A 26,343-nucleotide genomic window follows, 5' to 3' on the forward strand; every position below is an offset into this window, starting at 1 on the left:
TTTTTTGCAGAGAACCTGCAGCTTTGGAGGATTTGACTTGACAAATCGTTCCCTTCATATCGGAAACAATTCTGACCAAATGGTGAGTATAAGACGAGAAGGCTCAGGCTTGAAATAGCAGAAAATGAAATGCACAATAGAGTTATAATAGACTGAAGTGTAATTTAGGTCCATAATAGCAGTTTGGGGATCCAAGAAAGTAAAGTATCTTTGTTAACCACAGACTTCCTTAGCTTTGAGAATAACATATCCACCCATATCCATGTGTGTATAAGTATTTATACACCATATGTGTAAAGAGGCAGGAACAAGTGATCAAAGCACAGATCTGGGGGCACATCTGTGGACTATTCCTGTGTCTAACTTCCTCAGAGCATCACCCCAGGCAAAACATAGAACTACTATCTTTTCTTGGTAAAACTTTTTGGAATAATTAGAAATCTCCATTTAGTGGAAATCGGCAGATTATTTGGGTGGAAGTCATTTTGTAAGAGATGCATTATTTCTTTTCTTTTTGCATTATCTACAAGTTCTGAAGTAGACCAGAACCCAGCTGTTCTGGGTGCTGCACAATTGAACACAGAGCCCTTTGTCTATAAGAGAACTTTTTCTATACAATAAAGTAACTCCCCTGAGAGTTAATTCCATTTTATGTTACTCATGTTGATCCTAGTGTTGCTGTTGGTCAGCCTGTGGCTAAAAATAATAGAACAGAAATGAGTCAGAATGTCGCATCAAATGAAATTGTCAACATTTTTTCTTTTTGTCTATATTTTTTTTTTCTTTTCTGTTTCAAGTTTGGCTCTGAAAACTTCCCTGTTAACTTAAAACAAATCTAAATTGTGAAACATTTTACATGTCAGCATTTAAACAGCTGGTTTTTGTTTTTGTTAGCAACGTTTTGTTGTTGTTGTCGTTTTAACATCATAAATTCCCCCTTTATTGGTCAAAACTGGATGGATATTTTATTCATCAGTTTTCAACTCAGTAAAAAAGCTAAATTCCAAACTTACACTGATTATCCCTAAACATAGCTAATCTGACATGTTTTGTTCAGATTATGTTTTCGATATTGGAGAGAGTAAATTCTAGGTGCTATGGTTTTCCTACTAACATCACCTGTCTCGCATGGTGGGACAGGTAAAGTATGCCAGATTAATTAACATATGCAGATCAAGGTTGTTGTTTTGTTTTGTTTTTTAAACATTTAAGTCCACTAACTTAATGCAGTTGGGAGGGGGAGGACATCCAAAAAGGCAAAGGGCTGTCCTTATTTCCTACTCAAAGACCAAAAGTTAGCAAAGACATTGCAATCACTTGTAAAGGGAAAAAAAAATAGAATGGTCGGTAATAAATTATCAGTTGAACATCAGAGAATGTTTTTGGCAGAACATCAGTAAAGTAGCAAACATGCATAAATTTTGGGGGGAGTGGGGAATAAATCCTTTATGTAGAATATAGCATACACTTATTTTACTGTTACTTGGTGTACTCAAGTTTTCCTCTAAGGGAATATTGAACCAAGTCAGAGACCAAAGTCAGTAATCAATCTGATAGCTGCCAAGCAGATTTTGGCCCTTTTTGCGTTGTGATTTTTGGTGCATCTGTACTGATGGCAGTGGTGGTAGAACTCTAATAGAACTGCCGTGCTGTGGTTCCTGAAATGCTGTAGGATGAAGAACTGTGTTTAACATGCAGCTTGGAATATCTGAAAAAGGGCTGAGTCATACAAGTTCTGCAGAATGTTAGCTGATCCATGGTAATTCGTTGTGTGTGCTTGTGGCAAAAGTAAATGCTAGGTATCTAAAGCTAGTTTAGAAAAGGTTAAATGCGTTCAAAGCAGCTGGTTTTTGTCATCCACTATATGTGGACCCAGCTAATTTAGTTCAGCAGCAGCTTATGGCCGTGTTTTAAGAATAGGTGTGCAAGTGCAACCTTCCACCATGGATGATGGATTTAGTAGCTTTTGTTTGCATTTTTTTGAATACAAAAATCCACAGTAAAGCCACAAAGATGGTAATCAAGAGGTTAGCTGAATGTCTTTCTAAAAACAGAACATAAATTTGAGTAGCCAAATACAGGTATCTGTGTGTATATATATAGATATTTGGCTAGGATTTCAGAAGTACCTTGAGTCCTGTAAAACTGTGGTACTGACCAACATGAGACACGACTGTTGTATGTCCCATCAGCAGGGCTTAGCCTGAGATAGTTAAGCTCTGTCAAGTCAAATACTTACCTGAAACCCAAAGGGACATAGAAGTGCCAACAGACCCCAGAACTATCTGCACACGGTACCTACAGTAAAGTTACAAGTCAGGCCTTAAGAGTAAGTTATGGCAGACGGCTGCAGTGGTTTTAGAAGGTCTCAAGAGAGAATTTAAAGCAATAAACAGAACACCACACTACCATCCTGCATCTGACTGGCTACCTCTGCAGTGACTGCTGGATGGAGAAGAAATTGGATCTATATTTTATAGGTGTTAACCCTGGTTTGTTTTACAGGGCAAAGAAGGAGACTTTGTTTATAAAGAAGTGATCAAATCGCCCTCTGCCTCCCGTATATCTCTGGGCAAAAAGGTGAAATCTGTAAAGGAAACCATGAAGAAAAGGATGTCTAAAAAATACAGCAGCTCTCTGTCTGAGCAGGTATGTAAGGTCTCATTGGACTCTGCTTAATAACATAGAAGCGATAATCAATATTGATTACCAGGCTTCGAGGTATCACAAGGCATCTGTAAAGAAATTTCTAACAAGAGTATGTGCTGTGGCTTATTCCTATGTTCTTATAAAATCCCTCACTGTGAAATGGCTTCTTACAGAAGCACAACCATGAAAATGCATTTCCAGATTTTCATTCAAGTAGCTCATCAGCAGAAGCTCGTGGTTGATGGCACTGCACATCTTGCTCTATATTTCCATCTCTTTATCTATCATCCTTATTTATTAAGGGAACTGGCCTGTGACACAGGGTCACAGTAATACATTTAGTCTGCAGTTTACACCTTAGTTTAAATTCCCAGCATAATTTCACATACACAGTGCCTGTCTGTTATTACAGATCTGTTTTCCATCATAACTTGCTTTCTGTAGCAGCTCATTAAGACAGATGCACAATGCAGTCAGAGAGGGGCACCCCACAGAACATTTTCCTATTTATTCGTTCATTATGGAATTCTCTAACTCAGTCTTAAACCTGAAGTACAATAAGGCTTTGAATTTTAGTGGCCTAGGAACAATTGCTGGATTTTTCTATAGATACCCCTTCTGGTATACTTGGGGTTCGTTGCTTTGGTGGTGTGTCAAAAATTCGTCAGCGTTTGTTTAAAACTATTGCAATGTGTATTTAATAGATTACAAAACCGCCGGGAAAGCAGAGCTTTCTCTGGCAAATATCGCCCCCAAGTGGCCTCTTACCAGTCGCTGGATGGCCGGGGATGCTTGCTGCAATAGAAAAATGGAAATGGAAACGGAAATGCTGTCATGCCCTACCAGACAGAGCTTTTTGGCATTAATGCAAAGTGCTGTTGCTTGTAGAAGGAGCTTCAATTAATAAGATTCGAGATAACAACCCCAAAGTGCAAATACGCACACAGCACAGCAGGCAGGTACATGACCAGACTTACACAATGCACTGTAACATTAGAAATCCTTTCCTGGGGGACTGCTCGCCCTACTGGTTCGTGACCAGGGGCAGTGCCATAGTTATGGTTACATTTCGTTTATAATTAAAACATTTCAAGGTCTATCAGTATGATTTGATAGTGATAAGATGCTTTGGTGTCTTACTGTCCTTAAAGTGCCCCGCTGGAAAATCTCCCTAAGGAAGGGATGCAGTGAGAACTCAGTGGGTTAGCAGTACTTCTGCCCTCTAGCTCTCTGCAAGATTGACTAGGCCTCTGAAGTTTTGTGCTGGGAGGACTTTTTTTCTGCTGACTCTGCAGCATGCAAATAATAGGTTTAATCTAAAAGCTTCATGACCACACACCAGCTCAAAACCCTCTTCTCGTATGCAAGCTAGAGTTCTTTTCTTTTCCAGCTTCTTGGCACAGTCATTTCAGAATATTTTTACCTTCTATCTTTCTGGCATGACTCAAACTATGTGCCAGTATCTCTGCCTGCATTCAGAGAAAACAAGCAAAACCATTCTGCCACAAGTAATCTGCTTTGCTTCAGTTTTGCGTCACAGAGGCTGACAGGATTTCAATTTAGGAAAGACCTTTTTGGATTTCCTGTAATGTTTGACTGAATGAAAAAAGAAATTGCTCACCTACTGCATATGTAGCAAAACCGTTTTTGTTTGTTTGTTTTTGTTTGTTTTTGTTTTTTAATTTATGCATTTATGTTTATGTGTGTTGTATGCATGTATATTATGTATAGGCTGCATTTTCTAGTTCTTTTTTTTCCTTCAAGGTAAATAAGCAAAAATACTAATAATACACTGAAAAAAAAATTTACATTGCTGTGTTTTGACTTGAATTATCTGATTTGTTTGCATTCACCTTTTTACAAAATCCTGATTCAGAAAGCTGGATTTGGCTTTAGCTGTTTGGCAAGCACTGCTGATAAAATATATTGTGTGTTTTGGAAACCTTGAATTTGTAGTTTTGTGTAATGTTTCTTTCCACTTGCAGTGCTAGCTTTCTCAGACAGTTATTGATTTCTTCTGTTTGCCATCATGCGTAATAAAGTGGGGTGTCTGCCACAGCTGAGTATCACTAAATAAGTTGATAAATGTGTTATGTTTCTGTCCCGTCTCTAAAGAGCAGGAAAATACAAGAAGTTCTCTCCTCAGATATGAGTGAGCAGCTCCTGTCAATACCTGTGCTCGCTTACCAAACTGAAATGGTTCAATGCCTTGCAGGAGTCCAGTCCTGGGGTCATGCCAGGTTCTCCACAGTCACCACCGCCAGACACTGACTCCCTGGACAAGCCCAAGCTGAAAGCTGGTGGCTCAGTGGAGAGCCTGAGGAGTTCCTTAAGTGGTCAGAGCTCAATGAGTAAGTCCTGTTCTAATTGTGTTGCTCCATTTTTGTGGCTGCAGGGAGCAGAGATCTCCACAGTAAGCAGAATTAGAGAAAGGCAAAACAGAAACAGTGGTTAAAAGTAGAAAAGGGTTAGTCACTAAGGGCTTACAAAGAACCGTAAGCTATTTGGTGCAGAGACTGTCTCTTTTGCTCAGTGTTTATACAGAGCCCTGAAAAAGTGAAATCCTTCTTTCTTGCTGGGTCTGCTGGTCCTACTATTATAATGCAAATGACTGGAGTGAGAATCACAGTCCTTCACCTGTAACAATGCAGTGAAAGTGCTTTTTCAATTCCAGATCAAGGACAAGTAGCAAACAAGCACATCTTCACACTAGATTTCTGCTGGGCACTCCTGCTGGGCATTTTTTTTGGTTCCCCTCCAGAGAGACCTTGAGGTTTTCTCATTAACAAGCTAGAGGAGTATTATTTTAAACCTCTCTGGTTAAGATTGTTTCTAGCACAAAGCAGAGTTCAAGCAGGATCCAGATGGGGTGAACTTAATTCTATGAACTACTGATCAATAGAAAACAAGAACACACTGGGCAAAAACACTGAAGAAAAAGCTCAGTGCTTAAATAATGAAAGTGTTTTCTAAATATAATCTGATTTATTTTTTTTTTTTAATAACAACACAAAGTGTCACCATAAAACCAAACTCATGAATATGAGGGACCCGTCATATAGGATTCAGAGCTCAATTTCCTCACATCACTATGTTTTTTTGTGGGCAAAGCTTAGCAAAAAGATGACAATATCACTCCTGTGACATATCATAGGTGAGGCACTAGTTAATCATCTTCTCAGTTAAATATCGAGGAGAATAATTTGGTGTAAGAAAGGGCATTTAAGGAGTTCCAACTCCAACAACATATTTTGTAGGAAAAAAAAATGTTTCCTAGGAAGCTCTGACTGCTTTTTTGGTTTAACCTTCACAAATAATTTGTTCTTTTGTGGACTGATATTAAGTCTGTCATGTACATGTGCTTAGGTGGTCAGACAGTGAGCACAACGGATTCCTCAACCAGCAACAGGGAGAGCGTAAAATCGGAAGATGGTGATGATGAAGAACCTCCTTACAGAGGACCTTTCTGTGGAAGAGCCAGGGTTCACACTGATTTTACTCCAAGTCCCTATGACACAGACTCTCTGAAGCTCAAGGTACCAGCTCTGTTTGTTTTTAAGGGGTCAAATGTGTATTTTGGCAAAACTCTTACATAAGAGCTCCTCGTAAGAACTGTACAATTCTTGGTCTGTTGATGAGGTTGCTTGTGGGTTTTTTAAGCCTTTTAACCTATCTTATTTTGATGCATTTGAGAGTTGCTCAAATGATACTGAAAGGTTAGAAAATGCAAGGAAGTATTAGTATTTCCACACATCCAAGGGAAAGACACTTGCATTTTTAGGAAAAATAAAAATAAGCCACACATTAATTTCTCTTTTGCAAGGATTTTGTTTGAAAGATTGGAAAACTACTTCACCTGCTGCAATGAATTAGTCCATCCATGGCATAATTTTCAAAATCTTTGGAAGAGATGTGGTTGCACCTACACGCAATGTCCTCTAAAGGCATTTTAGTTAATACATGTATAAGTTAATTTGAACTAATACTGAATTAATTGACCATGAGTTGTTACCCCCTTTTAATTTTTCTGGGTATCAGTGTTTTATTTGTGCAGTATTCAGTCGAAACTATATGACTTTGTACAGGGCATTCATTACTTAAAATTCCAAGGGCAGCTAATTCCTGTTAAAGCAGGTGTAAGAAAGGTAATCTCTGTAAGTATACAAAACCTTGTGCGTTGTTTTGTCTGTTACGGTCAGATAATTGGTAGGAAAACCAACAGTTTTACTTTCTACATGTGCCTCCTTTCCTTACAAGATCTGATGTGAGAACGTGTCCTTATATGCTGAGCAGTCTGATCTGTTCTTTCTTGCACCAGTTTCGGATAGTTGCGCTGCTTGGAGACCTCTGTACAAAACAGCAGCAATGCATCACTGGGCTATAATCTTTGCAAAAGGTCTCATTAACTTTTTGAAAACTAAAGGGTGTTTTCCATGCTGTGTACTGTGTTCTGTCCATTCTGGGAATATGGAAAACCAAGGAAAAATGATGTGTTTGCTTGAATATCCATCACAAAGCATGCCTAAATGACTTCTTGCTGCTTTGGTCTGCAGAAAGGCGACATCATTGATATCATCAGCAAACCCCCCATGGGCACTTGGATGGGCCTGTTGAACAACAAGGTTGGCACTTTCAAATTTATCTACGTGGATGTGTTAAACGAAGAGGAAGAGAAGCCAAAGCGGCCCACCAGGAGACGCCGGAAAAGCAGACCTCCACAGCCCAAGTCAGTGGAGGATCTCTTGGATCGCATCAACTTAAAGGTCTGTCCACATTTCTTCTGTTATCCCTTTGGTTTTGTTTGTGGGAAGGATAACACCTTTGGAGTTACCAGTTTTGAAAGTTGCACTGCAGATTCATAGTCCTAAGCAACATTACCCCACTTAACAGAATTAGGTCTTAGCTGCAAAGTGGAAATAGCTAAGGCCAGGCAGAACTGCCTGTGAGGATGTGCTGCAGGCTTCTTTGTTGTATGCGCTCAGAGAGCATTGTAGCCATTATAAATCTTTGTATGGTATTGCTACCAGCTAACACCCATCAAAAGCAAGTAAAAGTATAATAAAAAAAATAACAATAGTTACTCTATCTTTACAAAATAAGTTATTTTCCACATTGCTGTTCAGAGAGCTGGAGATAATTGGTGTGGCTGTTGTTCATCGTTTGCAGTACTCTGTTCATACAGAGCTGTGGCATATTATGCAGATGGGTAGCACGCTACCCAGGCAATTTAATACAGTGCATTCCAAATAAAAAAATATGTGCAGTATTCTATCTGGCACAGCTACCTCCCTGAGCTCTGAGCAATGTTTATACAAGCTGTAGTCCTATAATTTTGCTGTTATACAGTGGTTTGCATTTGCTAAGCTACTGATATTTTTGCTGGTTATGAAAATCTCCTCTAGTATTTTTATTGCCAAAATAAGTTGAATAAACATGTTGTCTTACAGCTCTTTCCTTTCTCTTATTATGCAGGAGCATATGCCCACTTTTCTGTTCAATGGTTACGAAGATCTGGATACCTTTAAGCTTCTAGAAGAAGAGGATTTAGATGAACTGAACATCCGAGATCCTGAGCACAGAGCTGTTCTCCTCACAGCTGTGGAACTTCTGCAGGAGTATGATAGTACGTGAGATGTTTGAGGTTTTCAGTTTCAACAGAGCTCTGCCAAGAACCTTGTGAACCCCTTAAAGCAGGGAACTGGTTCATGGATTTTGACTTTTTTTTTTTTTCCTAATCTAGTTATTTCCAGGGTCTTTCTATATAGCAGCATGTAGATTTTTGAGGAATGACTTAAGATTTGCATTTGTTCTGACAGAATTCTTTGTTTTTATAAGCCCTGCATACCTAGCCTATTCAAATGATGTCAAACGTACATCATTTACCCATTAGAATACTGATATTTGAGAATAAATCCTGAGGTGACCTACTCAAAATAAGAAGCTGAGGCATAGTAAATAGTCAAGAAGACACTTCTAGACTGGAGAGAAGAGATTGAGGTTATCAAGGAAAAAGATCGAAGCTAGGGGGCTGTGGAGAAGGATAATGTGATTTAAGCTTTGTCTGATTTTACCTGCATGTGCATATGATTCTTGGACTTACAGGATTGTACAGGTAGCCTCAGATTGTGCATACAACAATACAGGATTTTCACAGGAGGGAGAAAATATATTGTTCAAGTACAAAGAGTGAAAGACAGTGAACCATCTGTCTAATATGCAGCAGTGCAACTCTGTCCATTGTCCAGATGGTCTCAGGCGAGGTTACACAAATGAGGGCAAGCAGGGTAAGCACTGGCAGTCCAACTGGACAGGGTCGTCGCTGCACAGCAAGAAGCAGGGCTGTACCATCCATGCAGTAGCCAAGAGTCACAGTACAGCAGAATCATTTATATGAAAAGCAAGTCTTGCTTGAGACAGGAATTTAGATGCTTTCAGTGCTTACGTGAAGCAACCTAAGATGTACGGAGTTTCCCGTTCATCCCTAAATTTTGGCAGAAGTTTAGTATCCCACAGATGAGAATCGGTGGAATGAATTGTGGGAGGACTTTCTCAGCTGCTTCTGTGCAAAATCCTACAGTGTAGCTAAAACTGTCATAGCAACAATTTAAACAACTGCTTATTAAGTGGGAAATGCTTAATTCTATTATAAGAGATTTGTGGTTAGCATCTTTGGATTGTGCTTTTTGGCCTGAGCTTTCACTGACATGTATCTTTCCTGTACAGTTCCCAAAGAGGCATCCAGAGTTTCTCTGCCTTTTGTCTCCGCCCAATAAAACTACAGTTGCAGAATTGGATTCTTTTCACTTATAAGAGTAGCTTCATGTCACCTAATATGAACTTCTCTTTAATAATTGCAGAGCTATTTAGAATGTTCACTTCCCTGAAGGAATCTTTTTCTTTTTAGGGACCTTCAATTTTGGTCAAGAACTATTTGATGTGGTGGCTGGAAAGTATAAATTCCGGCTCCAAGTCAGGATGATGAGCAGAGAGAAATGGGGACCAGACAGCTGGAACCTGGGAGGGGCAGCAGCACTTCTTTCCACTCCATAATTACCTTTCATGTGCTGAGAATAGGAATCAGAAGAACCATTTCTGACATTGTATTGCAGGGGTGGGGAGGAATGCAGCATAAACTGAGTCCTTGCATCATGAAGTTTCTTTTCTGTGTCTTCAGCTCCAGATTTAGTTTCTTTATAAAACGTGGTTTCTAACTGAATGCTTTAAGTTCCTGGAATCAGGTCTATGCAGCCTAAACTGGACCACACTTGAGCGTTGGTTGTTTGCACAGATCAAGGAAGGAAGGAAATTTTTACCACCAGTCTCTCCATTGTCACTTCCCCCTTCCTCAGGAGACGTTGCCTAACTTTGCCAGACCCATTCTTGATCCTTCCTTTTGGTCCCATCTGGAATATAAGTCAGGGTTAGGATTTTATTCTTTTAAAAACAAAAACAAACAAACAAACAAACACTTTATTTCGTTCTCTTAATGCTTTTTGCTTTTGTTTTGGGTATTATTTTTTTTTTAATTCTTAGAAAAAACTTTGACACCATCATTTTAAATAAATTTTGGTGGTTGTAAATTGTAGGACTTGTCCCCAAAGCAACTGAGGACACAGACAGCTCATTCTGCTTTTATTGTTTACAGCAATGCTCCCTGACACTTGTGCTGATGTTGTTGCTTAATCCTGTGCCAAACATGATGAATGCTTACAACAGTGTTTATCACTTTGTGATGGCTGTTCCTAATGCTCACTGTTTTTTAAACATGGACCTGTTGTAGTTGTTAAAACAGTGAAAATAATGATGTTAGAAATGGAAGGTTGATAAGTTCTACTGGATTCTCTGTTTGTCTCTGTTTTCACTGTATTCTCATTTCCTCTAGGTAACAGCGACCAGTCAGGATCTCAGGAGAAACTTCTCATTGAAGGCCAAGGCCTTACTGGATGCTCTCCTCGGGATTCAGGCTGCTACGAAAGCAGTGAAAACCTGGAGAATGGTAATAATGTCCTCAACGAGTCTTAAAATCCTTGCAGCCTGTTTTCAGTAGATAACTTAGTATCTTTTCTGCTCCTCTTCTAGCCTATGTGAACTACTTCATGCTTGACTTTCTCCCTTGCTCTGGCTGCCTCTTTCCGTCTTGATTTGGGCCATTGGTCTTCATCGCTGCTGTTTCTAATTTATTTATTTGCAATGGTAGAAAACAAATCACATTTCACAAATCATCTGCTATTTTTTTGTAATCATATGGCAACAGGTACTCTCACTGCCATACTTTGTCTTGTCCACCCCCTATCATAGTCTTGCAGCCATGCCTCATGAGGCTTGCACTACTTACACTCAGACAGCACTTTTCTAAGGGACCATTGGCAGTGGAAAAGTATCCGAACTACACTGGGATTAGGCAAATTGCTGTTAAACTTACACAGAAACTGTTTATAAGATAAACAGTTAAAATGCACTGTGTTTTAGGCTGGTTTTTTTTGTTGTTGTTATTTTTGTTTTCATTTTGCTCAGGTTGCATGTTGCATTCCCATCTGATCAGAGGCCAGGTGCAGAGATTTAGTATTTTAGTGTATGAACAAGTGGCTAGCAAGTTAACTTAATTTAAAAGCTTGTGAGAAAATAAGCTAAAACAAAAGCAAGAACTGCTTATGCTCAGTTCCAACTACCTTGTCTTGTGCATCAGTGAAAGGTGATGTGCTGAAAAATTACTGAGATGGATGCTAATCAAGATTATTCTCCATGTTCTGAAGAAATCAGATTGTTGTGTTGACTGAGGACTACATACTTGAGGGATTTAAGCTTGTACACACAAATATTTCATTAGAGATTAAATATTAAAATGGATTAAACTGGTTTGTATTTCACTTGGTGCTTGGCATTATCAGTCCAAGCTCTTGAGCCTTGTTTTGGCCTCAGAGTGCCTGGTTTCATCACTAACATCCAGTATAAACAGGAATCCAAGAACAAAATAAACAGAGATGCTGTATGCCCCTTGTAGTAGCCATTTCTCCCATTTAAAATACAAGCTAAAGATCTTTCTCTTAGTATGTCCATTTTCTGTCAGTCTGTCACTCAGAAATAACCATTTCTTGAAGAAAATTGCAATTTGCTTTGAAGCTGAATGCTCGAAATTGGCAATATACTAAATTCCTGAAAGCAGAGGGAATTTTCGCCTTGAACATGAATCCTCATGGAGCAGGCATGCTAGAATGTAATCATAGCTAGATATATGGCATATGTGACAATTTTCTTTCCTTTTTATCTCTAAGTGCCATCATTATGATAGCTGTAGCACTGAAGTTAAATTGCTGCCTGTACATTTTCCTTATTTTAACAATATAATAAAATCTTTTGAAAGCAATTGTTATTGCCTGTCTGCTTAGATACTTACTTTTACGTTTAAACTATTATTTTTATCTGAGTTTTGCAGAATGTGAAATACCACTAATGATTTTTATATTGCTTTTCATCTATGGCTTGCTGCATTTCTGTATCATTTTTGCTCACAAATGCATTTAGTGCTTGCTTTGAAAACCATTATGAAAAGAACGTTCAGTATGGGAGTCATTCAGAGATTTTGTTAAGGCTGGTTAATCTGAAATGTGCTCCACCTTCTCGGCAAAGTTCATGGACAGTAATGGCTTCCATATTTATTGTTTACAAAATACATTGGAGGCTCAACTGTTAAAATAAGGATAATCATTTGTCTAATATAAACATCATAATGTGCGGATCAGCAATAATAAACTGCTTTTCATAAAGGGGAAAATGAAATTATGAGAAGAAACTGGCCTTCACATTTCCCGGGGAATGGTTTTGCATAATGTTTTAATGGCCACAGTAGGGCCCTGTTTTAGGCCGATATTGCACCTTTTGGCATCAGTTCAAGATTTCAGAGCTCTTCTTGCAATTTGGATAAAAATGGCTTGCCATGTATTATGGCAGTGATATGGGTGTATTTCTTCTCTGGATCCCGCTGCAGAAATACTTACATTTCTCATAGGTATCTGCAGTGTACTTACAGCAACATTGTGGTTTTAATGCAATTTGCAGAGAGTAAGGACTATAAAGTTTGCAACTTATTCAGTGATAAACAGGAAGAAAATAAGACCAGAAAGCAACCATACAAGATCAGACCATTAGTCCATATAGACTAGTCCTTGATTTAAAACAGGGCACAGAGAGATGAATTCTCCTTTAAACTTCTGATAACAGTGCAGTTACTGAGTTCTTCTTGCATGCAGTTGTCTGTCTGAGACACATTTAGAAACCTTATCAGAAATCTAGTTCCTTCAGGAAGCAGCCAAAAGCAGATAGTTACAAGAAGAATGTAAGAACAGAGTAAGCATATTTAAGGCTTCCCAAGGTACCGAAATTCCATGAATTTGGTACAGTTTCCTGGCATTCATCCATTTTCCTCAAACTGTTTATTTTTATGCACATCCATGGTCTTCCTTAAAACCTCCATACTTAGCATTGTCTGTGTATAGACCTCTGTCATACTCCTTCTCAAGTCATCTCTTTTCTAATCTGAGCCATCATAAGTCATTCTGTATCTCTGATAACGCCTGGCTTCTTTGAACCTTTTCCTGTTGTGATGCATACCTTCTAAAGGAGGAATAGGGTGTGAAAGGAATAGGAATTGCATATGCAAGGCACAAAGATGAAGAGGCTGACAAACCATGACTGTATCAGGTGGGATAATGATGTTCTCTGATTTGTTCAGGAACTGAAGCCCAAATTTCCGTAGTGCCAGCTGAGCACCCAAAGCACTTAAGCATTCAGTACTAATTAGTCAGAAGAGGAAGCAACAAAACAGATGGCCATGTTGCCTGATGTAGGGTGGTTTTCTACTAGTTGTATTCATAAAAAAGCAGTGATGTAAGGATTGTCTCAGGTGCCATCATCTTCGTTGTGTCAGTTGAGATGTTTGAAATGCACACAGAAATACTGCCACAGAAAGCAATGCTAAAAAAAAGGAAAAAAAAAAAAAAAAAAAAAGAAAGAAATCTGGGATCTATACAGGCCATTGAATATATTCTGTATCCGGTTTTGAGTTCTGAATTCCCTGAGCGTGATCTTCCACACACAAAAGGTATTGAGAGAAACACTCAAAATTTATTGCTGTAGCTCTGGTACCTCTGGAAATATTCCCAAAGATAATTTTCTTTCTTCTGAGGTAGATAATGACAGAAGATTGAAAAGTTCATTCTGTGTATTCTAACAGTAATAACTATATCATGAGAGGTGGACACAGCTTTATCTAATAAAAAAAACACTGCAGCATAACATTGAACAAAAGGGTAAAGTATGCTTGTAGCTTGAACTGAACCTTTTGTACTGAAAACAATACAAACATTCCATTAATTTTGTGTAAGGACCACCTTGGTTATCTTAGTTTTCAGCCAGATGCTTATGTCCTTCTGCACATATTTAAATCAGAGAGATTGCTGTGGTTGACAGCACTATGAAAGGCAATAGTCTGCTTACCAGGGAGTCATAAGAATATACACTTTAACCGGTATAGGTTTGTAGGGTTGTTTTTTTGTTTGTTTGTTTGTTTGTTTTGAGATGGGGAAGGAATGTTACATTTGTAGACATTGTTTATATAGGTCCCCGCTTCCTGGAAACAATTTAAAAACATATTTAAAAGCCTGCTTTCAGGAAATATGGCCTTCTTTTCTTAATTTCACAAGAGCATACTGAAATTATACCCCTCAGTCAGGAGGAGGGAAGGAATAGGTAGAAGAGGAGAAATCACAGTGGTCATACTGCTACATTGCTCATGACAAATCTATGTAAGAGAAACTATAATCTGAATCCTTGTCCTTTGTACAAAACAGTAGCATTGAAGCATTGAACCCACTGCTTGTTTTAAACAATTTTGAAGCAGAGACCTTAAAGATTATATATCTAGTTACTTATTTTGCAGAAAAAAATGTTTTGTTTTTTTTCCCTTACTCTCACCACATTTGTATTTTTTTGTGAATCAGGGCTGGAATGAACTAAAGTTTGCTTTTGTTTTCCTAGAATTTTTATTCTCTTATTTTTTCTGTTTTCTTCTTCCTTTTCCTGTTTCCCACTTCTTCTTTTTCTCATCCCCACGTTACTGGACTTTACACAGGCATATCCCAAAGAAACAAAATGATGTTTCCTAGATACCATCATAACTTCAGTAAAAGCCTAACATCGCACAGCAGTAGCATTTGTCAGAACTTTTCTTTTAGGTGTTGAGGTATCTCAGTGTGCCTTTCTAAAACCAGCGTAAGCCCTGATGAATATTTCAGGCTGAAAAGAAGGTACACGGATTGTGTTAAGTGAGCTGTGACAGCAAGCCCTAGACAATATGGTGAACCGCTGCCTAAGTCAGACATGTGCTAGCAAATATGAATAATGAACAGAGAACACTCCTTTCCATGCTCACTACATATTGACATTAGTGCCTGGGGTACTAAAAAATGAATGTAATGTTTCTTAAACATGCTTTTTTAATGTGGTTGTAAGTTATTTTCAGAAGGCAGTGGTCTCACTCCACAAAAAGGTGCAGGTAGTTAAGTTTTTCTGCTACTTCTCAAAGTTACCTGAATACAAGGATGTAGGAAAGGAACCAAGTTCTTGTGTGATGTGTCTTTATTAGCTTTTTGGGAAAATGGTGCTACTTAGCTGGAGCTGAACTGTACACATTCTGAGAAGAGAGTTCTTGTATGCTTGTATTCACCATTGTGGGCACGTGTTGGTTTTAGACAGAATAACCTGGCTGGCATACGAGTAAACGTGGCCAACTTCCCCCCTTGAGGGGGAATGTTCTCCTTATTTCTCTTTAAAGGTACCCTCAGCCATATTTGCTAGTTTTCTGACTACTTTGATTTTAAATTCCTTGAGCATAAAAAGAGGGAAAGCAAGCAATTTCTCTTGTAGGTTAAGCAGGTGCTTTCTTTGCATAACAGGAATTTTGGAAATGGGACACTCCTAAGTAAAACACACACTAGATTTATGTTAGCATTCATATTTAAGGCGAGCAATATATATTATTCAAAAACAAAACATTAAGCTTCTCTTTTGAAGGCAAACTATATGAAAGGAAGCATCTATTGCTTAAAAGTACATTAGATTAATTCATTTTGAATGAAGTTAGCACAAGTTCTCAGATCTCTAAAGCTAAATTATCCTTTAATTGACAGCAATTAATTACCTATTATTATTGGATTTTGTCAACATTTAGCCAAAGCTTTTTTCTTTCTTTTCTCCATTGGAAAAAGAAGTTCCAAGCTTTAGCTATCTGTCATTGTTTTAGAAAGTTTACTGTAGGTGGGCAAAAGTAGCATTATCACCCAGAAAAAAATAATTATTCAGGATATGTTGTTCATTCTGAGAGGTTGTCTGCTCCGAGACAAATTTACTTCAGTCTTGTAAATACACATATATCTATGCAGCGCTGGAGAAATGGCCTTGGATTTCATGCTCATGAATACAGTAATGAGATCAGAATTTTTCTATCAAGCAGATTTGATGGACTTCTACGCTGTCTTAAAGTGTTGGTGCATATCTCATAAAAATATGAAATAAAGCTTACAAAGGACATGTGGTTCAGATTGGCTCAAGTCCTCACATCTTAAATCGTTATAATAAAACACCACATTTCTAAGACCTTCCACTCTGATAAAGCATACGGCATGAGAATAACACTAAGATTAGTCACTCTTGAAAATTTCTTTTGTAACAGTCTCAATTTCATAGTGTAAGACCATTCTCCATAAAACCCTTGTTCCTAAAAGTAACTTTACAAAGGGATTGTTGCAACACCAGTCTTCCTGGAACATTTTTGCTTTCTGATTTACCATCAAAAATGGTTTGCTGTTTACTTTAGAGATGAAATAACACTATTGACATACGTAGTAATTAAAAAAAAATAAAATTGAGCATTCCTGCATTTTTAAAGCAATCTAGTAAACTCCATTAGGAGGTGAACATATTTATCAACATCCTAAAGGAGTTAGAAGAGTGGAGAAAAGTGCCAGAACTCATGAGTTACTTCTGCATGGGGTCAAACCAGTTCATATAACTGGTATAGAATATCAGGTCTAAGTGCAGGATATATTTTCATTGAAAAAGGTTTAAGTGACTTAGACCTCAAAGCTCTGTAAGCAGGGGAGCAGATGGGACAGTAATTATTTTAAAGGTATTTTCCTTACCTGATAGCAATTATCAGTTCTTCATTAGCAAAGCTGAAACTCAGAAATTCATGTTTAAAATGGCATTGGGTTCCTGTGCTTTTAGAGTTAAATACTAAACTACTGTGTTTCAAAGTCATTTAGAAGTGATCCCCTATTAATACGCAGAGGGTATTTTTTTATAATGGATTGTGATTTATTTGATTTTAGGTAAAACTCGAAGGACCTGTCATCTGCCCTCAAAATCAGCAAGTGAGCACAGCTTTAAGGACTTCAGCAGAAACCAGCTATCCAATTATCCTACACTCCCACTGACCAAGTCAATAGAAACTCTCCAGCAAGGGGAAAAAGAAAGCCGGTTGAGCTGTTCACATCGTGCTCTGAAGAGCTCTGTCCAACCTCCAGCTGTTATGGGTCTGAAGAAGAACCGTAGGAGTTTACCAGTTGCCGTCTGCCGGAGCTATGAAACTCTGGATGGCCCCCAGGGTGTGGATACCTGGCCAAGATCTCACTCCCTGGACGATCTCCAGGGAGAATCCAATACCAACCTACAGGACACTAGCAAGAAAGATTCTTTTCCTCAGGATTCACTGGATACAGCAAAAAAGGCAACTGGATCTGCCCTGACACCTCAGCCTCATGGGGGCAGTTTTATGGTAGGTGACTTGATGCCTAAGCAAGGTAAGGGAGCTGCCAGTTCTCAGAAGGGAAGAGGTAAGGAGTTGGACTGCTCTGTAATGGAAAGTGCAGGTGGAAAGCCTGTTCTATTCCCCCTGAAAAACTGTGAAGCTCAGGCTGCCTTGGTGACACACCCTGCAACAAGGACACCTCTTGAAATACAGAGTAAGGGCTTTCATGACCTTGCACGGGCTGATTATGCTCCAGTCCTCAAGGGCGGTCTAGAAGCTGAGCAAAAAGGCACAAACGAGGCAAGAATGCAACCAAAAAATCCCTCTCAGCCACCACCTGTCCCTGCCAAAAAATGCCGAGAACGCCTTTCGAACGGATTATATCATCCTCCCGTGACCGCAAGCGGGAACCACTCCAGTCTAGAAGCACCGTGTTTGCCGGTGAAAAAGTCCAGCCCATCCGCTCCCGTTGATTTGCACGGAGTACCTGCCCATAGGACATCTTCTGAACAGGAGCCCAGTACCCCTCCTAGCCCACTGCCGCCCTGGCTGTCAGAGCTCCCAGAGACTGCTAGTGTTCAGCAGCACGTGGTAAAGCTCGGTCCTGCTTCGGCAAGGAAAGTCTCTTGTAGCAGGGGAATGGATCTGGAAATGGTGATAGAAAACAAGCTGCAGTCTGAAGACATTGATCTTACTGAAGAACCATACTCAGACAAGGTAGGTGGAGCACATTGCTTCAGTCTTTTTATTCTATCAATGTTCCAAGGGGCTAGTCTTTCATTTATCTTATCTGTTGCATTTTTGCAAGTAACCGGCCTAGATAAACCATAAATCATGAAGACTCTAGACATTATGCATCTGTGCTTGTCTTTAATATTGGGCCTTCTTCCTAAAATAACTATCTAGATGTATTGCAGAGGGACTGAGATACCAGACTTATTCTGAGTCTTCATCTCTTAGGGCCACCAGTACTGTGGTGGCACCAAGCACAGAAATCTCCTCCTCTGCTGCTGTAGGGAAGTGAAGCTGAAGAAGGAAGTCACATAGATTTCCAAGAAAATCTGAATCAATAGCATAGTGATGAGGACATCATTTTGGGAAGGAAGGAGTCCTAACTTCCAGTCCGTCCCTTGAGGATTGCTCTTTCAGTTTTCTTGGAAGAGTCATTGGCTAAAATGCATGAGCAGTGTTAAAAGGAAGAACAGAACAGAACATGGTAATTTCCCATCTCCCAGAAGTATCTTTGTCCGTAAATAAGGCTCATGCATTTCTTGTTTTTCTGGGCTATCCTCTTCTGCACCCTTCAGAAGCAGAACTGAGCCAGCAGCTGACTTGCAGGAATGTTAGATATCTGACCCCTTTCAAAAGCTGAGGCAAATTTTGACATGTGCTACATCTCATGCCACGAAGGAGAATGTTACTAAGCTTGTAATAGCCCAAAGCTTTTGGTGCCTAGGATATATTACGATTCCAAATAGCGGTTGCTGGTTGATTCAGACATCTTCTGCAGTTAAGTGGTGCCTGGGAGGAGGTGGGCTGGGGCACTCAGGGAGAACTCTGCAGCAGCACAGCATAGGTGGTCCAGCCGCAGTGTCAGAGTGCAAGGGGAGATGCAAGTGTGAGTTTACCAGTATGCTGTCCTGGTAGGAAATGTATAGAAATCCTTTTTTAAACAGAACATAGAAGAAACATGAACTGAGGAAAGTCCTCGCATGAAGAACAAATTAAATTAGGATGATGTGGAAAGAGTAAATCAGAATTTAAGAAATGTTCTTTGACATGTGCTATGCTGTTACTGGTCTGTCTCTGGCAGACCTTGCCCTGCCACTGCTGTTGGAGACTTGCTGCATCTGTCACGCAGCCTCCAAAAGAATCAGGGAACAGCTGGGCTGAAGGATCACATCAGTTAACTGATTAAAACAAACCTCATAAAATTATCCAGAGAAGCTTACTGTGAAAACCAGTTACTGTTCAGTAGCTTATGGGAGTCGAGTTTCACTGGGAAATGCTAACAACATGCCCTTTGGGGAGACCCTCCTTCAAGTTGAGCGATAGGATTTTTGCTGTTGATTTCAGTGAGACTGGAACTGACCTTAAAGCTCATAAAAAGCTGTATGCTGCTGTTTGTTAAAGATACTGGTAAAGATACATACTGCTATTTTTGCATCTCCCCACCATCATGCTTTATAGCAAAGTAAAATTATTTTTGTGAATCTTGAGGAAAAATGCTTCTTGCTCCCATCCCACACTTCTTTGTTTGTGTCGATTGATCAGTACTGACACGCTTCTTTCACTTGTCTCTCCTTTGTGGCTGGCTGGGAACGTTCAGCATGGTCGCTGTGGCATTCCTGAGGCTTTGGTACAGAGGTACTCGGAAGACTTGGACCAGCCCGAAAAGGATGTCGCTGCAAACATGGACCAGATCCGGGTAAAGCAGCTGAGGAAGCAGCATCGCATGGCAGTAAGTATTTCCTTAAACCCAAGTTTCTTAATTATGAGCAGACCTTTTAAAAAGGATTGACTACTGGTAAAGGGAGGAAGCTGTCAAGACCTGGTACAAAACTGTTGCCTGTGCTCACCCAGCAAGTATGACATATGTAGGGGTACTACAGGGGCAGTAGGTCTCTCCCCCTCTCCCAAAGGAGGATATTTAATAGTTAAAGGAGGGCAGACAGCCCTTTATTCTGACCAAATCCCTGGAAAATTTAAGGAGACTGTTATCAAGTGTAACAGAGAGTCACTCACTAAGGATGGTGTATATTGATATCTTGATATCAGTGTTGATACCTGAAAGGTTTTGCACCCTTTTTTCCTTTCTCAAAGTGTGCCGTTTTGCACTCCTCTCCTTAGAAAAAGCAGGAGGGGGAAACAATCAAAAACCTTCATGTCTTTTTATAAAAGAGCTTGGTCTGTCTGAGGAGGTAATAGGCAAACGTGGTATTCTTTTCCCTTGGATCAACCTGGAATGGATCAGCCTGGGAAGAAGGCTGGGTATTTTTGAGTGATTTCAAACTAATTCAGAATGGTACATGACAATTGCCCAAGCAACTGAATACTGCCCACTGCATCTACATCGCCAAAATTGTTGCTGTTTCTCCTCCGTGGTGATCTTAGCCTTTCTGCCCACAGCCCACTCTCATACCAACATGCATCCCGTAAGAGGGAGAAGCTGCAACACCTGCTGTTGAATTCTACCAGCTTAGAAGAACAGAAGACGACCTGCAGTAAAACAAGCAGTATGTTTAACGTTAATGCTTTTTCTTTTTTCTTCTCTTCTGCCCAGATTCCAAGTGGAGGGCTCACTGAAATTTGCCGAAAACCTGTCTCCCCAGGACTTATCACTTCTGTATCTGACTGGCTGATTTCCATTGGTCTACCTATGTATTCCAGCCCGCTCACAGAAGCAGGATTCAACACACTGAGCAAAGTGCCTTCTCTGTCACAAACTTACCTTCAAGAAGCTGGCATCACAGAGGAAAGGCACATAAGCAAGCTCCTGGCAGCAGCAAGACTCTTCAAACCTCTTGATCCAGAGGCAATTTAACATGCTCCCTAGCATGGCATTGCCTGGTCAAGGACCCATTGCTCCTTCCTGCACCGATATTGCCCTAATTACTTCACATAGCTAAAGGGATCGAGGAAGTGGCTCCAAAGGACAGGCAGATATCTTCTTCAAAGGGTATGAAATGTTTCAATTGCTGTCTTTGGCAACTGAAGGAGAAGAGAAGCAACCACCAGGTAACATAGATGTGGTACTTCCCTCCCCCTCTCTCCCTTGTAAAGTATTCTTGTTTCATAAAGTACATAGGGCTGGCCTGGGATCAGACAGTGTCACAGAATTAAGGGACCCTTACATATTTTCCACAAGTTCGTGGAAGTGATACTAATAATAGGCCCCATTTCTATGTAGAACTCCTTAGGTTGGGGGCCTTCTGTACACCTGGAGTCAATCCTACAGACCTTGTGCAAACCAAGGTGCAAGCCCCGGTAGAAGCTGTTTGGCAAATGCCATTTATTTAGCAGTCTAGAGCTAATCACATACCTTCCTCCCTGGTCATTTTTGCTGTTGCTTGGTATAGGTCCCAATATGCCACAAAGCCTTTAGCTAGGCCAAAGTCAATGGACTGGAATTAGTTTACAGTATGGTCCATTTCTGTCACTCCAATGCAATTAACCCAAGGAGAGTCAGAAAGCTTCTTTTAATTTGTACAGAACTGAGGTCATTTTTATAACTGCTTTCTAGCAATCTGCTTTTTATTTGCCTTAAAACAAGCTGTTAAGCAGTTACCTAATGTTCACTTACCTGTATTCGTGTTTCCCAAGCCTTTTTTCAACCTGTCACTTTTAAGCTGCATTTAGGGTGATATCCAGCTGAAGTAGCTTCTATAAATTGCCTCATCATGACATCTTATGGGTTGTAGAGATGCTTTTACAAATGCAGGGTTATGCTAGGTTTTGGTTGTGAGGCTAACTTCTTGTTCACTACGGTCTGCATTTACTGTTCTTACTAAACAGTTCCAAGATATACTGCCTTGTATATATGTAACTGCTTTTCATTTTAATCATATTCTGTGTACTGTGTTATATTGTCAATCATTATGCTGCAGCTTTGACTTGGTATCCTGACCATATCGATTCCAAACAGTGGGTTTCTGCAAATGAAAAATCACTTGTGGGAAATAAAATGCATCAAAAATCAAATTGTGTCCCATAGAAATAATGAGATCCGGTAATTTCATTGCATGGACAAATAAATCCTATATTGTCTTATAAATTACACTGTGATTTTAAAACAGTCGATATCCTTCATGTCTGAGTGTTAATGTTACCTCTCACTGGAAGACAGCATTGTTCTGGCATATGTGGTGAACCATTTTTTCATGATGTAATGATATTTTTCTGCCTAAATCCATGTGAAACGTTCCATTCATATATGTGGCTAATGACAGATTTTATTTTTCTATATGGGTACACGTTTATATACCAAATACAGATTATCATGAATAGCATATAACTATTTTTTTTTCTTTGGGGTCTATGTATGGTGTATCCTTTAGCTTTCTTATAGCACAAATGCTCCACGGAAGACAGAGCAAGCTTTACTCTGGTAGGCAAAGTGAGATGAAGAAACCTGGGCACAGGCCAGGAAGTGTGACTGTTTGCATTATCAGTTCTGACATCAGCTTACTGTATAAAACCAGGCCAGTCACTTCACTGTTTGGTGCCTCAGTTATCCCGGCCTCATATTGAGCTAATAACACTTTTCCTGAGGAAATGCTCTCAGATTGATGAATAAAAGGTTGTGCTTACTACATGAGTCCTTGCTATATATGGTCCTTACGTGGCCAAATTTTAAGTCAGATAACTATGCATTTTACTACAGATGATAATTAATTTGTCTCCTGGTGGAATTGATAGGTGTTAGGCTTACTTTCCTAGCTTTAGAGCTGTTGACTCCTGGTATCATCAGCTTTGCATTCTGTCCCCATCAGGAATTACACCATCACGTGAAGGCAACTAATTCGCCGGTATAACTTGAAATTGTTTCAAACAGAGCTCCTCCAGATCTTCTGCTGTAATGTTGTCTTCAGTGTATAATCGTTGTGTTGTAATATGGCAGCATCAGGAAACAACAGCATAGATGTTTCACGCAGCTGGTGAACTTAAAAAAAATAATAATTGAAAAGACTTTTTAATAATAATGATTTGTCATTTCCTCTCTGAGGTTTACATGGCAACTATCAGTAAGCAGGAGATGAAAAGAGTATTGAGACTTCCTGGGATTACTGGCAGGGGCCAGAACTGAGGAAAATTAGACAGCAGCTTCCTTGGAGCAAGAGAGAGCCCAAGCTGGCTATATGCAATAAAAAAAGGAAACATTTCTTCTTGTTGCAGGGAAGGCAACTCACATAATAAAGCCCTCCCATATTAATTACCTCCACTCTTTTAATAACAGAAGAAATACAGGAATAAGCCAAACCTGCGTGCCAAACTCTCTTTGTAACTCCTTGTTTTTAAATGATTTTATAGCCCAGGGAAACCAAATCCCACCCATCCAGGACTAGAGTGAGCAGTCTGAGGTGTGTGAGTTTTAGTAGTTGCTTTGTTTTCCTTTTTAAGACTGTGCTCTGTGGTCTTACTTGAATTATAATTTTAGTTTATATTTTAATCTAAAAAAAGCCTTAAACTTCTCAGTGTTTGAGCTTCCCTGCTGTGGTTTCAGTGACCCGTGGCGTTCCCCAAGCAGGTGAGGCAGTGTACAGCCATAACACCTCTTACATTTCCTCGCAGCCGTTCAGTGCTCTAAGCAAAAATTCACTCTTTGACTCTTGGGAAGCACAAAAGAAACCTGCCGCTGGAACCCCAACCTGCTCTGCTCAGGCTAATGCTGTTACGCATCTATCCATTGTACCGTTGTAACTCAAATAGCTATTTAACAATAGAAGCAGCAAGCCCCAAATATTGCAGAATGCCTTTGTAACTGTGCGCTTCCATCAGTAACCCTCTATTACTACCCAGGTAGGCCTTGGGCTCTTCGAGGAGCCTGGCTTTAAATGCAAGCTGGGAGCACGATCAGAAGCATTAAACGTTGTGTTACTCAAACAGGTCATCATCTCTAAGAGCAGCAACAGTGGTCGATTCACCAAGTCACAGCTGTGCAGTTGTACTGTATTATTTTTAGAATAAATAATACTTTTGGTCCAAGATACCTTTATCTTTAATTGACACCCTCTGGGGAATCAAAACTGTCAAGCAAGTTATGTAACAACTAACAAAGTTGCACTTTCTGTATATGAAATCAATATTTAAATAACTTATTTTTCTCCATTTGCTGTTCTTAAATGATGTAAGTAGCTGTAATATACCAGTACTCAATATGTCCTGCAGTTTGCTTCAACCCAAGAAAGCTGTGTATTGTAAAGGAAAAAAAAAAAGAAAAAAACAAAATATGAATGTGTAAAGATTATTGTGCTGTTTCATTTAGCAAAAAAAAAAAAAAAAAAGGTTGACAAAAGGGTTTTCCTGTGTATCAAAACTGTCTATAATTATATGTCATATGTTCATAGATAAAAAGTAAATAAATTTCCTTGGTGTCTCTCTTTTTTTTTTTTTTTTGGTTGCTCTTAATGTAGCTAAAAGACTTGCTTACTGGTGTGGTAGCAATGTGCAGCTATTTAATTTCCTATCTCAGGCCTCCTCCCTCCAGCTCACCTAGTCTGTAGTTCCTCATGGTGTAAGCATTCTCAACACACACCAACAGCTAGAAAAAAGAAAAAAAAAAAAAAGATTAAAAAATAAACTTTTAAAAGCCCTGATAATCCATGACTAGCCGGAGTCCTAAAAATGTGACTGAGTGCAACGTGAATCATCACTGTCTGAACCTCCTTGCCATGGTTTTGGTGAACTCCGCAGTTTCATGAACAGTTGTGGACTCTGCAGTGTATCGGCAATAACCTGCTGTCCCCCTTCCTTGTCAAAGCTCAGTGCCCTGAACAGCCCTTGCTCTGCTGATGTCCTGAGGAGGTTTGGATCTTTGTCTCTTACATACATACCTTTAATGTCCAGCTGCTGGGTTTGTGGAGATCTGGATGAGAGGTCTCTGAATTCTCCCCTTGGGAGCTTTTCCACTTTGCAGTGGAATAATTAAATATTGGTAGAACCAGGGGAAGATACAGGAGTCCAACTCGCAGGCATTACAGCTCTTGCCTGAAAGAAGGGATTTCAAACCTGATCTTTGAATGCAGCTCAGTGCCTTTGGGCTGGCGTAGGTGCCTCGCTGCGGAGAGGGTGGCTTTGACCCCTGAGCAGGTAGGTCATCCCTGCAGTCCATAAGGAGATGTCAGTGTCCAGGTGGGACGGCAAAGGAGCTTTAGGACGTGACTTCCTTCCTGCTCACCTAAGTCACTTCCTGCTTAGTGTGTTGGCCTTTGTTGCTCTAGTTAAATTTTCTAAGTAATTAATGGGTACAATTAGCAATCTAGCAGTGATATGGAGTCCACTTGGCAACAGTGCACCCATACCTAGAAGTTAATCCTGTATGGATCATTGCCCATAGTGACAAGGGTAGACTGTGCCTGCTAACTTTTGCCATTGCTAACTGTGGAAATGACAAAAGGTCAAAACAAAAAAAATCCATCCTTTGGGTTGGGTCCAGACAGCTGGATCTTCAGTTCCCCTTAAGCAGCGCTCCCATCAGAACTGTACCACGTTGCAAACAGTTGATGGGAATGAGGCAGCGTGCAGTAAAGTGTCAAGATGAACTTTGAATTTTTTTCCCTCTATTCTTATCCTTCGGTTCAGCTGAGGACCAGGCCACTGCTGTGCTTGTGCACCAGAGGGCACTGCTTCGCTGGCTAGGGGAGAGCATTCAAACAGCCTCTAGGGACAGCAGCTGGCTCAAAGACAGGCTGTTTCCAAGAGTCTCTCAAGTAACAAAATAGAAATAAAAACAAAACAAACACTGAACGACATGAAAAGCCAGAGCGCTTGCCATTTCTGCAGCTGGAAGGAGTGCTGCTTCCCTTCCAAGACTGCTATGGTCCAGGATTGCTTTGGGAGCAGCTGAAACACAAAGCCCCTATCTGTTGCTCTCAGCATTTTGCTAGTTTGATCCAAATGTGTGCTAACCACCGTGACCACTGCCAAAAACAACCACAGCCACCTCCCAGCACATATGTACCTATCCTCTTGGTCTAAACGTTCTCTCTTCACAATGAAGCATTACATAAGAAAAAAAGAGATATAGAAGAAACATGTTAAAATTATACCTCTAAAAACGAATACCTCTAAAAAGAAACTTTATTCCTGAGCAGAAGGTTCCTGTGTAAACCCCTGCCACACAGAGGTGTGCTGCCTTTCTGGAGCAGCACAGGCTGCACTTGCTCATTGCC

The 26,343-nt window shown here is 39.9% G+C and overlaps 1 protein-coding gene across 6 annotated transcripts in view; it reads left to right on the forward strand.

The window, feature by feature from the left end:
• SASH1 (SAM and SH3 domain containing 1) overlaps positions 1-24,539 on the forward strand; it is a 197,769-nt gene extending 173,230 nt beyond the window's left edge. For all 6 annotated transcript variants that reach the window (XM_082757961.1, XM_082757958.1, XM_082757960.1 and 3 more), the window contains 10 exons: positions 11-82; positions 2,506-2,649; positions 4,865-5,000; positions 6,016-6,185; positions 7,203-7,412; positions 8,122-8,272; positions 10,532-10,645; positions 17,034-18,169; positions 19,782-19,913; positions 20,736-24,539. In XM_082757961.1, the coding sequence (XP_082614087.1) occupies positions 11-82; positions 2,506-2,649; positions 4,865-5,000; positions 6,016-6,185; positions 7,203-7,412; positions 8,122-8,272; positions 10,532-10,645; positions 17,034-18,169; positions 19,782-19,913; positions 20,736-20,996 (2,526 nt within the window). In that variant the 3' untranslated portion in view covers positions 20,997-24,539. The remainder of the gene's footprint in view (positions 1-10; positions 83-2,505; positions 2,650-4,864; positions 5,001-6,015; positions 6,186-7,202; positions 7,413-8,121; positions 8,273-10,531; positions 10,646-17,033; positions 18,170-19,781; positions 19,914-20,735) is intronic.
• The last annotated feature ends 1,804 nt before the right edge of the window (positions 24,540-26,343 follow it).

Source organism: Aythya marila, assembly GCF_965140915.1.
Source record: "Aythya marila genome assembly, chromosome: 3".
Taxonomy (NCBI): Eukaryota; Metazoa; Chordata; class Aves; order Anseriformes; family Anatidae; genus Aythya; species Aythya marila.